This window comes from Falco peregrinus, chromosome 8, assembly GCF_023634155.1.
Source record: "Falco peregrinus isolate bFalPer1 chromosome 8, bFalPer1.pri, whole genome shotgun sequence".
Classification (NCBI taxonomy): domain Eukaryota; kingdom Metazoa; phylum Chordata; class Aves; order Falconiformes; family Falconidae; genus Falco; species Falco peregrinus.
Genome location: NC_073728.1, coordinates 33,209,961 through 33,222,073, shown reverse-complemented (window position 1 = coordinate 33,222,073; position 12,113 = coordinate 33,209,961). Strand labels below are relative to the sequence as shown.

At 45.8% G+C, this 12,113-nt stretch overlaps 1 protein-coding gene across 2 annotated transcripts in view; it reads left to right on the top strand.

The window, feature by feature from the left end:
* Positions 1–402: 402 nt before the first annotated feature.
* OSBPL11 (oxysterol binding protein like 11) overlaps positions 403–12,113 on the top strand; it is a 42,440-nt gene continuing 30,729 nt past the window's right edge. Inside the window, exon 1 of one of the 2 annotated variants that reach the window (XM_055811708.1) lies at positions 403–454. In XM_055811708.1, coding sequence (XP_055667683.1) covers positions 408–454 — 47 coding nt within the window. In that variant the 5' untranslated portion in view covers positions 403–407. The other variant, XM_055811707.1, reaches the window with a different exon arrangement.

The window sequence follows — 12,113 nt, the reverse complement described above, 5'->3', positions numbered from 1 at the left end:
CTCCCATTTAGCTCTGCTGTTACTCTATGAAGGACAAAAAGCCTGCATGGCTGGTGCCCACGTATGCAGTAACTGGAGGAAAAACAGGAGGAACAACGTGTTTTCTCTGGAGGCCAGGCCGTGCCACGGCTTTGCGTGAGTGAAGATCGAGGCCCTGTTTGGTGGTCTCTGCCCACACTCCGCTAGATCCCAGTGGATCCCAGCAGTGGGCTGTCATCCCCCTGCTCCTACAGCCTGTATGCGAACAGCTTGGGACCCTCGCTCCTCCAATCCCTATCTTTCACGGGGTGGGTGGGGGGAGAATGTTTGTAGCCGCGAGTCTGAAATTATTTTAGAGGGTTCCTATCGCTTTAAGCGCGGCAGCAGCGCAGAGCGGCCTAGGGCGGGCACTGCTGCCCGCACTAAAGATGGTGGCGGCGCTGACCCGGAAGGGGCGGCCGGGCCGGGCCGCCGGGTGAGGCAGCGGGAGGGCGGGTTTCCCCAGCTCGCCGCGGCCGTGCGGGGAGCCGAGCCCAGCCGAGCGGGGCGCGGGGGTGCCGGCAGCCGCCGCCATCGCAGCCCGCATGGGGCGGGCGCGGCCGGGCCCCGGCGCGGCCTGAGCGGGGCCGGCGGGCCGCCGGGGCGGGCTCGTCTCCCCGGCAGGCGGCCCGCCCTGGGCCGGGGGCGCCCCTGGCGGGGCGGGCAGCCGCGGCGCCATGCAGTGCGCGGACCCCGCGGCGGCCATGAAGGGGCCGGAGGGCGAGGGCAAGTCGGAGCAGCCGCCCTCGGCGGGACAGAGCGGCGTCAAGAGCGGCGGCCGCGGCGCCAAGGGCTGGCAGTACAGGTGGGCGCGGCGGGCCCGGGAGCCGCGGCGCTGCGGGGCCCGGCGTGGGGCGCGGGACGCCCGAGCGCGGGCCGGGGGGGCGCCGGGGCGGGCGGGGCCGCTCGGGGTGCCGGGACCGCCCGTGGTGCCCGTGTGGCGGTGCGGGGCCGCACGGGCTGCCCGGGGACCTGCCGCGGCGCCTCCCCCCGCGGCCCGCTTCCCCCGCGCCGGACGCGGGACGGGCGTGCGGCTGTGGCAGGGCTCCGTGGCCGTGCCAGCCTTCCCCGCAGCTAAACTGTGCGCCGAGTTCTAGCTCCGGGGGTCGTCGTCTTTAAGCACTTGATGGTAGTCTTCTTTTTTTGACGCTTTCTCTTTGTTGTTGGTGGAGAAGCTCGGTGTGCGCGGAGTTTGTGCCTTATCTGACTTGTTTCCAGAATGCTGGGCCCACCACACACGGCAGGAGAGAGCGGGGAAAGCGGGAGAAGCCGGGCACGCAGCGCTGGTTTGATACGGATCCAAGCTAAAATGCTTCCTTGGAACGATTTGCCTGTGTGTCCAAGGGACTTGAGGGTCTCCACGCACTTTTTTTCGGACGTGTTTTCTGGTTGAAAGGGTTCCCGCTCACCCCCCGGCAGCGGGCTCCCTGTGGCGTTGCTTGTGAGATTCTCCAATCTCTGCTTTTCGGTCTCTCATCCTCGACTGGAATTGTGCCCTGTTGCTGTTGAAAATACTGCTGTTATGTGAAGTTTGCACACTTCTCCTTCAAATGGAGCCTCTCCAAAGCTGTCATCTGCCAGCCCAGATGGACTGGCTTGCCACTTCCCGCGTGTGGCAACGGCAGAAGTGGCAGAAGTGGAACGTGGCGCATCTGTGTGCGGTGCAGGATGGGGGCTCTCTGGGGGCTTGGAGAAATGGGCACCAGGCGGGGCAGGCAGTGAGTGCCTGGTGGTTTTAATAGGGAGAGAACAGCTCGGTCATCGCTGAGAATCTGGGTCACCAATAATTTGCTTTTCTGGTGACTAGTGCCGGAAAGAAAAGTGGTGATTTTGGGGCCAATACTTCAGGCTGTTAGAGAAAGCTTCTTGTCAGGTTCAGTTATTGGTTGTCTTATCTGCTGTTCCCAGTCACCTCCAAACTTTTTGTTTTTTGCTCAGGATTCAAACATAACTCTGAATTTTCTAATGCAAATGTCTATTACTCTGCCCAAGCATTTTGCAAATGTTTCACGTGTGAAACACAGGATTTAATCTGTGAAATCTAAATGGGCATATTTCATATTTTTTATGTGGAATTGGAGGCAGTGGAAGGGATGAGATACCTGATTTGCCTGAACCCCTTTTTGCTGTAGTGTATTTGAGATGGTGGTCACAGATCACTGCTATGCAGTTAAATTCCACTTTTTAAAATTATTCTTCCAAGTGTTTTGTTTTCTGTTCTGGTGCTGTGGCTTGGAGGGCAAAAGTTGAACTGACTTTCTGAGTGATAGCCAGGTTGGTGGCTTGACAGCTGTGAGTAGGAACTGTCCACGTTACTTTTGAAGCCATTAGTATCTGGTTTAATTTACTCTAATACTCTAGTGCAAAGTATTCTTCAACCCCCCCTTTTTTCTTTCTAGATGATTGGGACAAGTTTAATGTACTAATTGTATTATTGTGGACACTTGAGGTACCTCAATGTTAATCTCTGCTCTGTTGGGAATCAGTTACTTACTCCTATGTGTGTCTCGATATCTAGTTACCCACAAAATATCAGCTTTCCCCCCCTGACTCTCTTGTCCTCCTGGATGGAGGACTACTGTAGCTTAGTTTTCACTTTGTGAATTACTTCCAGTCTACAATGTGTTTGACAAAAGAAAGACCCTTTTAATAATCAATGTCTAAAACACAGAGTTTACAAACGGATTTGCTGGGAACTTCTGGTGGAAGTTTGATCTTTAACTTTTACAGCACAGACTGTGAGCAATGCATGGTCGCGCAGCTTGGCAGAAGAAGGATCCTGAAGTACCTGCTCAGTGTAGACTGCACCTGGTGCAGAACTATAGCTCTATATTTGGTGAAGCAACCTGTCAAAACTACTGTAGCGTAGTTGTCAGGCAAATGGGACAACAGGTACTTGATACTTTAATGCTCCAAATGGGGAATTATGACTATGGGAGAAGAAAATATGAAATCTCTAGCACTGCTGGAACCTGAAATAATGAAAACTGAATCTCTCAGAGATGTGGAAATTCACACGTCCTTGGGGTAAAGTGCATGCCTAGAAAATAAAAAATGAAGCAGAAAGTCTAATTTTATATTTTTGTAGGGGAATAACAGGGAGATTTTAAAATAGCTGTGATAGTTAGACCAAACATTTATCATAGTGGAGAAGCGACAGCCAGAGGCTGCCAGACACTTCAGATGATGTCAAGATACAGCTGAAACTCTTTGCAGGCTTTCTGCTTGTATCTGGTGTATGGTGAGTTTAGGCAGCCGCTACAGCAGTGCCTCCTTTGAAGTTTGTAAAGGCTCGGTTTCTTCAGAGGGCAGGAAGATGCGTGTTTTTTTGGTTGTTTTTTGTTTTTCTTAATAGAAGTTAAGAGTTCTTGAGAAACTGCTCTTCTAGACATCTAACAGGAAATGATGTTGTTCACTTTTGTGTATATGATCAGAGCAACCAACCCTTGGCTGCATTTTCCTGTCTGGGGTCAGCAATAGTGTGAATGCTAACTTGCTATTAAGTAGATAGAAAGAGCCTAAAAGGCACACTAAACTATTTATGCCTATTTTCATTTAGAGAAGCAGTTACCATGAGGTGAGACTTCCAAATAACTTCAAATTTTTAAAAGATTACTTGGTAAAGTAATTCAATATTATAATGTTTTCTAAATACATTCTTTTCAGCAGTAACCAAGCTGGGAAGTAAGTGTAGCATTGCCCATATGAAGAATTATTTGCGTTCAGCAATTCTGCTTTTGCATTTGACCATCTTCATTTGGTTTTTGCCTTGCTCTAGGTTAAATAAACAGATTAGTTTCAAAGCAATGGGAGGAGGGAGACAGCCTGGGCAGGTACTTCTGTAACATGTGGGTTGTAGTTGTTCAAATAACATAAAAATTTCACAGCCAGAAAGCAGAATCTCTGTCTATGAGCTAAATAGAGAGCTGTTAAGGAGAAGCATAACAAGTTCTTTCAGCCTGGCTTGAGGGGCTCTCGGATAATTTTGAGAAGTGACTTGCAATTACTGGTTCTCATTTATCTACAAAATTAAAAGTTTAAAGCATTGTGGTTGACTAGAGACACAAGATTGTCTTTCCCAGTTGGAGACATGCTAATGTGCCATCCTCTTACGTTTTTCTTAGGGTTCTGCTCTCAAGTACGTAAACCAATTCCCAGCATTTCTTCCCTTGCCGGTAGAAATACATGAAAAATGTTTATGAATTTCCCAAGTGATTGCTGATTTTAAGCTTGCAAGTTACATTTTGAAACTGATTTGCTTTTCAGTTCTGCATATATTTTTGCGGCTAGCTGCCCTCGTTCTCTATTTCTGCAATGGTTTTAGCATCTGCTCACTGTAGATTTAGCCATATATATTTATAAAATGCTACAGATTGTGTTGTTTGCTCCTTTTTTAAAGGAAGCAAGTTAACTTTAGTTAGCTGTTCCTGCAAGTTTACTTAAATGCTGCAGGGTCATTCATGTTTGTTAGTACAGGAAAAACATGGATGAAAGTAGGTTCCAAGGAAAAGAGTTAACTTGCTGGACTAATATTACTTGTTTAATTTTTTTTTTTTTTTGCAAGAGGTAGCAATGGCAGGTAACAGGGTTCCTCATGTTGTGTGGCTTCTGCTTGTCATTAGGTTATCAGCTTAAGGCAGATTCTTTTGTAGAACTACTCCAGGTGACTTTGGGCTGGAGTAAGAGGTGCAGAGAGTAAACAAACAGAAATGCAAACAAACAGTGGAGAGAGGGTTTTGGCAAAGAGAGTAACATGGTAACATTTTGGTATCCAATGCAAAAGGATACAAAACTTTAAGCAAATGAAATAGTTGCTAGTCTTCTAAGGGCTTTGCTTATTTCACAGTGGATACTATGTAAGCAGTCTTCATAAATGGTGGAAAAAGGGAGTAAACAATTACTGACTGGAATTCAGTCTCGTCTGTTTGAGCAGGTCAGCAGGTAACAGAAGAGCTTGTAGCTGAAATACATGAATATGTTTTAATTCTGTGTTTCAAGATGATCATGAACTTTTCTTCGTGAATGTATTTTAAAGGGAATGCTTTTTTATGAGTTGGATCCCACTTAACTTGGAGGGTGACTGACAGTCCTTTGCACTTCAGACATGTGGAAGCAAAACCTGTGAGACTGCGGTAGGCTGTGGAAGAGTTAATGATTTTTATTTACACTGTCTTGCAAAAATGATCTGATTAGTAATAAATGGGATTGTCTTGAAACTGATACAATCTTCTTGAGCGGATGTTGATAAGAATCCTTTTTACTGAGGGAGGTGTTCATGTCATTCTTAGTTGCAAGAAAATATGTAGAGCCTTTCTAGTTTCTATGCATTTCTAGTCATGTTCCAAGAGTGTTTGATCTTGGGAGGATAAAATTTTATCTGTTTGGCCTCTAAAGCTGAAACCAGCTTGGTAGAAACAGATATAGGAGGTAAAGGCATCCCAGTGTTCAACAACGCTTCATGCTGTGAACTTCTCCCTTGCTGGTCCTCCATTCTTGTCTCTGACTTAACATTTCTCATCACAGTATTAATATAAGCATTGAATTGTTGCATAGGCTGCAATAGAGTGTGTTAGCTGACCTAATTAACTCTGGCCTCCTGGGAGCAGGCCAGAATTTAAGTTAAAAGTCCCTATCACTTGATAAGACAAAAAGAAACCTAAAGCTTGATGTAAATGTTAGTGTCCTCCTAGGACAGTTGTCTCTAATATGTTGGTACTCCTAGTACTTCCTTCTAATTACCGGTCTCCCTCGTTTCTTCGTGCACTGCTTACAACAAAGTTCTTTGGGATCCTATGTGGAATTCTTGTATATTTGCTGTCATCAATAACTGTAACCCCCTTGTTGTGCACAGTGGTGGAGGGGGAGAGAGGCTGTCATTTTGTGGCATTACCTGGGAGGTTTGGCAAGGGCTGCTCCTGCATCTGCTTTGCTCTTACAGCCCACCCTGCTTCCTCGGTGTCCTGCTGTTGGAAGAACCTGCCGGCACTGTGACATCGAGGCACTGGCCACCAGTGGGGTGGGGTTTCTGCTGGCCCTGCCGTGACACTTCTGCTGCCAGCTCTGCTGTCAAGCCTGTGTCTGAGTGAGCCTTGGTCTTCCTTCTGTTTCTGGTGACCTGTGGAGATACCTCACCACTGCGTGGCCTTCAAAAAGCCCCAACTGCTCACTTTCTGGCTTGTTGGGGGCCTTTTGAGGTGTGATGAACTGGGTGCTAAAAAGAAGAGTCTCTTGAGTGGCTGCTGTGAAATTCAGAATTTATTTTTGGAATTTCATGTGTTCTGTTCCTTTTTATTATTAAAAATCTGATTAGGACTACTGTCATGTTTGTTTGCTGTGCTGGAAGGAAACAGCTGAAAAACCTGGTGCCTGAATTTCTTTATCCTCATTTGAAACTTTGCTTAAAGAATATACCATATTCATAACGCCAAATTGAAATGCTGCCCTTCATGTGATTTGCTCATTAGAATAGATGAGAAGCCCATATTTAAAATGGTCAGCTGGTTATATCCACCTCAGGATCCATTCTGTGTTATTAAAATATTAAGGTCATCTTTTATCAAGCCTATTTTACCAGCTGCCAAAGCTCCAAGAGCTTCTCAAAATGCAGGTGAGCCATTCATGTTCACACATGAATTTACGGCCTGGAAGAATGGGGTTGGAGCAGATGGAAGCTCAGATGGGTTGTAAATTAAGAAGTAAATCTCTGTGTGTGGGGTAATAAGTTTAACCTGGGGAAACAGGTTTGGGTAATTTTAACAGGAGCTTCATGGTGGCTGATGTTCTAGTGGGGAACCCGAACCCAGTTCCTGGACCAGGTCAGCACGGTCTGGGTTCCCTTCTCCAGCCCTGTGGCTCCTCAGGGAGCGGCTGTCGAGCCCTGTCCCTCTCTCGCTTCTCAGAGCATCCCGGTGTTGAATGGGCAGGCCGTAAAACTCGCTAGGGCAGGGGTGACAAATAGGGGAGTTGGTTCTGGCATCACAGGGTACACATGTTTGGTACTGGGATATTCATTTGGAGTTCAAGTTAAGCTAAACTGAAAAAGCACAAACTCTGAATGGCTTTAAATAACAAATAATTTGTATTTTCCGTGGAATAGATCTCTATAGGGGTTAATGGCCATTACAACTGTCTATCCTTCATTAAGTGCAAAGGGTGTTTTTCAGCTTCACCTTTTCAAATATAAATATGTAGCAGCAAGTTAATTAAAATTGCCTACAACATTAACATCCTGTTCTGCCCCACACTTTCTCTCTCAAGAGAGAGGATGAAAAACAAACTGTATGTGTCTGACCTAATCACATTGCTTAATGCAGAAGCAGAAAGTGCCAGCTGCTGCTGTTAGGTTATCCTAGGTAGGTTCTTGTGCTGTACTTACTGTACCATGGAATTTAAGGCATGTGTGCAAGGACCCCTGTTTACTTAAAGAAGTTTCCTTGACGTGCACTCTGATCACTTGCCAATGCTGATGAATTCTTGTAGGTGATTGCAGCCTGCTGGTAATGTTGCTGGACAACTTTCTTTTTAGGATGCTTGCAAAGCTTGTACCATTTCAGATTTTCTGTACTCTGTGTCTAATGCTGAAGTGGGAGAGGAGGGCAGGATGAAGTGGGGTGGGAGAAACGCTGTTTCTTTGGGTGTGTTAAGGTGACAACCTTACATCTGACAACCTGCCCTGGAGCCAGAATGTCAGTGTCAGGGGAAGGCTTTTTGCTATGGGTATGTATTTTTTCTTTTTCCTTCCAGGTGTAAATTCCTGAGTCTTCAATGAAGCTGGCAAACTTTAAAATCTTGATTAATGTTTAGGCATTGACAGATCAGTTTACTGAGGAGACCACTTTGTGTGGAGAAGTCAGTTTCATTCCTAGCAGTGGAGATGTAAAAGAAAGCATGAGATCTGCTGGGCAGAGCTGCAGCAGGATGCTCTATTAAGGAGCTGGTTTCTGACCCCGCCTCTGATTTCCTCTGTGGTAATAGTCGTATTGTTTAAACTGGTTTTCCCCTTTAATCACTAACATTGTGTTCCTCTTTTTCTCAGAGGCGTAGTCTGAAACAGTTGGCTCCGATTTTTGCAAAACTTTTGCAGGGTCACAGCTGCAGCTGAAATCAGCAGAAGCTGTGATTTGAATGTATGAATCAAATGAAAATTGGACCACATCTATCTCAAATTTTGAGAGGCTGAAAATTCATTGCACCTCAATTCCCTATATGTAAAATGGGATGATAACATTCTTGTCCTTTTATTGTTCGGTACATGACTCCTTCATAAATGTTGATGATAAGCACAAGAGAAGAAAACCATAAGGAAACTCTTTATTAGCACATGAGTGCAAAATGAATAATACCTGATGCTCATTGCACAATGAAAAGGAGCGGTTTTGAATAGTTCCTTGTCTGGGAATCACTGTTCACTTAAAGCACTGAAGAAGAAAGTAGTCCTGCTCTTTTTATATTGTCATAATCATAGGTGGTTAAGTTAACACTTGTATTTTCTTAATTAGAGTTTAAACCTTCTGAGTACCTTATGCCTCAGTTTTAATGTAGGAATATTTTTGATTTCTCTATATCTAAGAATTGTAGAATAGTTTGGGTTGGAAGGGACCTCTGGGAAATCCTGGTCCAGCCATCCTGCTGAAAGCAGGGCCCGTGTCAAAGTCGAAGAGGTCATTCGGGGCCCCTGGCTGAGTTTCGGGCATCTCCAAGGATGGGGATGCCACAGCCTCTCTGGCCTCCTGGCCCAGGGCTTACCCCCCGCCATTGTGAAGACTTTTTTTCCCTTGTGTCAAACAAGGAGTCTTTTTTGCTACAACTGTTGCCGCTTGCCCTTCTGCTGTAGCTCTCTGAAAAGGACCTGTCTCAATCTTCCCCATATGTAGGGAGGACAGCAGTGAGATTTCTGTTAGGCTTTCCCTGCTTCTGAAGGAGGCTGACCAGACCCAGGTCCCTCAGATTTTTCTTGTCTGGCGTGACACACCAAGCTTGCACTGATCCATGGGTTAGTCCATCCCAGGTGCAAGGCTTTGCATTGCTTTTGTCGTAGGTCAGGTGGTCTTATTCAGCCTGTTCCTCTGGACTGTCAGGATCCCCCAGAAAGGCAGCCCACCCTCCTGCGTCCTGACTGCTCCTCTTGCTCTGCTCTCGCCTGAGGGGTTGCACAGAGTATCTGCTGGTCCGTTGGACAGCTTGGAGGCATTTAGCGGTTTTGAACCCTGAAATAGACTGCTTCTAACTGGTTGCTAGTTAGACTTCAGACTGTTGGCTGTTGCTTCTTGAGTTGGTGATCCATGTAGTTTTTTGCCTGTGTTGTAGCCCAGGCTTATGGCCCTTCTTGATATTTAGATAACATAGTGGATTAAACGTGGTTTTGCTTGCTTGCTTGGAGGGTGGTAATAATTATCCTCTCTATTTAATCTGATATGTTTCAATAAGTGGTTCAGAAATATTAAAAAGGCAAAGTGCTTACCTGGAGTGTATTTACCTTACTAGTGTATTACATTTAACAGTCAGTGTTTTATTGCTGCAAAGCCCAGGATGACAATGTGTAATTGTCAGTATAATCTTTTAAAAGTCATAATTACAAATACATCTTAAAACTGGAAGGGCATATCTATGCATTTTTAATAGGGATAAGAGCTACTAGACTAGAAACAGACCAAAATGCCTTGGGCTGCAATGTGTAGTAAGCTACACCACACTGGACTGTGCTCAGAGTAACTAAACAATGTGGAGGTTTGCTCCACCAATTTCTGTGAATAGTGCTTACCAGGGTCCGCTGCTTTCTGAGGTGGTGTAGGTAGCAAATAGTCCAAAACTGCAAAGATGCTTACCCATCAGTGTGTTTGCCTTGCTTATGTTATGCCAGTACTGTTTGCTGAGCAGGGTTGCTTTAACTTGACTGTTGGAACTTTCTGAAATTAGACTTCAAGGGAAAATTTTAAGTTTTGTTAACAGTAGTATGTGAAGCCGTGCGTTATGGTGGGCTAATGTAAACTGGTGACATAAATGGTAGCAAAGCTGCAGGCAACAATCATTCTCCAGAGGTATCAAGTGGAGAGTTTAGACCTTCTGAGCTGCCTGTTTTTTTTGTACTCTCCAACCCTAAAATGTTGGCTAAATTGACAGTTATTTTCCCAGCAATAGCTTGAATAGTAGTTTTCATTGCAGAAAAATCTGCAGGGTTGGCTACTAACTCTTGAGTACAGTGTCAGTTGTGCTGTGCTGACGCAAGTCCGCAAATAAATTGTATGTGAGTGGAGTTCTTGCTGACTTGAGCTGTTCATGTACGTGCAAGAGAAATTGCTTTGCTGAAACTTGCTGCAGTTTTTTTTCCAGGCAGATGTATTTTGAGAGTTAAGGAGCTCTCTAAATGATAAAGCAGTTAAATAATCGGCTTTACAGTGGTCCAGTGAGAGCTGTGTTTTGCTACTTATTGATTAAATATTCTCTGTCTCCTTTTTTCCCTGTTGCTACCCAGTAAAAAGTTTCATTTGTGTATAATTGACCTGTGGCATTAATACACAAAGGAGGAGAATTGAATGCAAGTTTAATTAGGATGGTTTAAAAAAAACCCTGTAAGTTTGATTTATTGTTCCCTTTGAGAACTAGTGTTGATAGAAAATTCAGACGCAAATGCAACTGCTGCGTTGGTAGCAGGGGCTGGGCAGTCTGGGTGGTGGCAGAGCCCCTCATCTCTGGGATGGGAAGCCTGGGCTGCATCCAGCTGGGCTCATGGACAACTTATTTCAGCTCTGCCACACGCTTTCTTTGTGGCAAGCTTGCACTTCTCTTCCAGTGCATATCAGTGCTCCCAGGGGTTTACAGGAGTACCTTAAAAGAAGGGTGCATATATATAAAGAGGATGTGTGTCACTAGCATGCTTGTGGCCAAGTGGTATTCTGAAGCATCCCCAAGGTCTACTGCCAATGTTCTTGTCATATGATTTGACCTTTATTCTTTGTAATTGTTGTGTTTGACTGTTCAATTATAAGTTTAGAAACCATGAGCTGAAAGAACAGGAGCTTTGCTGCTGCTTTTTGGTTGACTATAAGGCACTGTTGGTGAATTGCACAGCAAGGTTAGTTTGCTCTTTCTTCCAAAAGCCATTTGGAAAAGGAGAGCCAATTCATTGATGCAGGCACTCTGTAAGCGACAGAGGCTTGTGCCTCACCTTGTTGGGTGTCCTGGGGAGTCTGCTCTTGCATCAGTGAGCTATGGGACTGGTTTCTTGAAGAGTAAGTGATCTTTGTAGTTGCAGAAGTTCTGTTGCTGACACAGGGCTGTTGTGTGGGGTTTTTTTTCCTCTTTCTCTTCTCCCTCGCCCTTCCCCTCCGTGTAACAAAAAGGGGAATCAGTGTGGTGTAGATAAGCACTTTGCAGTGGTCACTGAGGAAAAAGCAAGCTATTGCCAACAGCGAGCCTGTGGACAGAGAGATGAACAAGTTCAGTGAAAGCGGTTACTGCTTTTTTCAAACCGCTCTTTGATTTGCACTGTTACAATCCTGATGTCTTTCTTCCTTTCCTTTTCTTTATGCTTTTCTAGCTTTTAATCTGAAGACAGTCTCTTTCACCTGGTTTTTGCATCTTGCTGTGAGCTCACTAGGAGGGAGCCTCTTCCCTTGGCCAGGGCCTGAAGGCACTTGTCATAATGGCGGTGGTGGCAGCTACGGAGGCTGGATCTCCCTTCAGGAGCCCTCCCTGACATCTGCATGGGCTCCAGGCCCCTGGTCGTCCTTCCTGCTGGAAGCAAAACAACATGTACACAGCTGCTGCTTGAAGTCAGGCCTTATGTGAGTCCGTGGGGAAACCTTTGGCCGCTGCATTTGCTCTTCAAACAGCTGTTGGGTCTTCAGAGACCTGGCTGCCCAAAGTATCCCACGCGGTGCTGTCTGGGTCCCAGCAAAATTCAAGTCATCAGAAGGGCAGTCTTAGAAGTTTTCTGTCATCACTTCCCAGATAGGTGTAATTTTGTGCCACTGCTAGGGGTGATTTGTTTTGTATGCGTTTTTTGGGGAGAACTGCACCGTAAGGGGTATGCAAAAAGGGTGGGGAGGACTTCTGTGCTGGTGTTTCTTGGAGAAAATGTTGGCCCAGCACTTGTC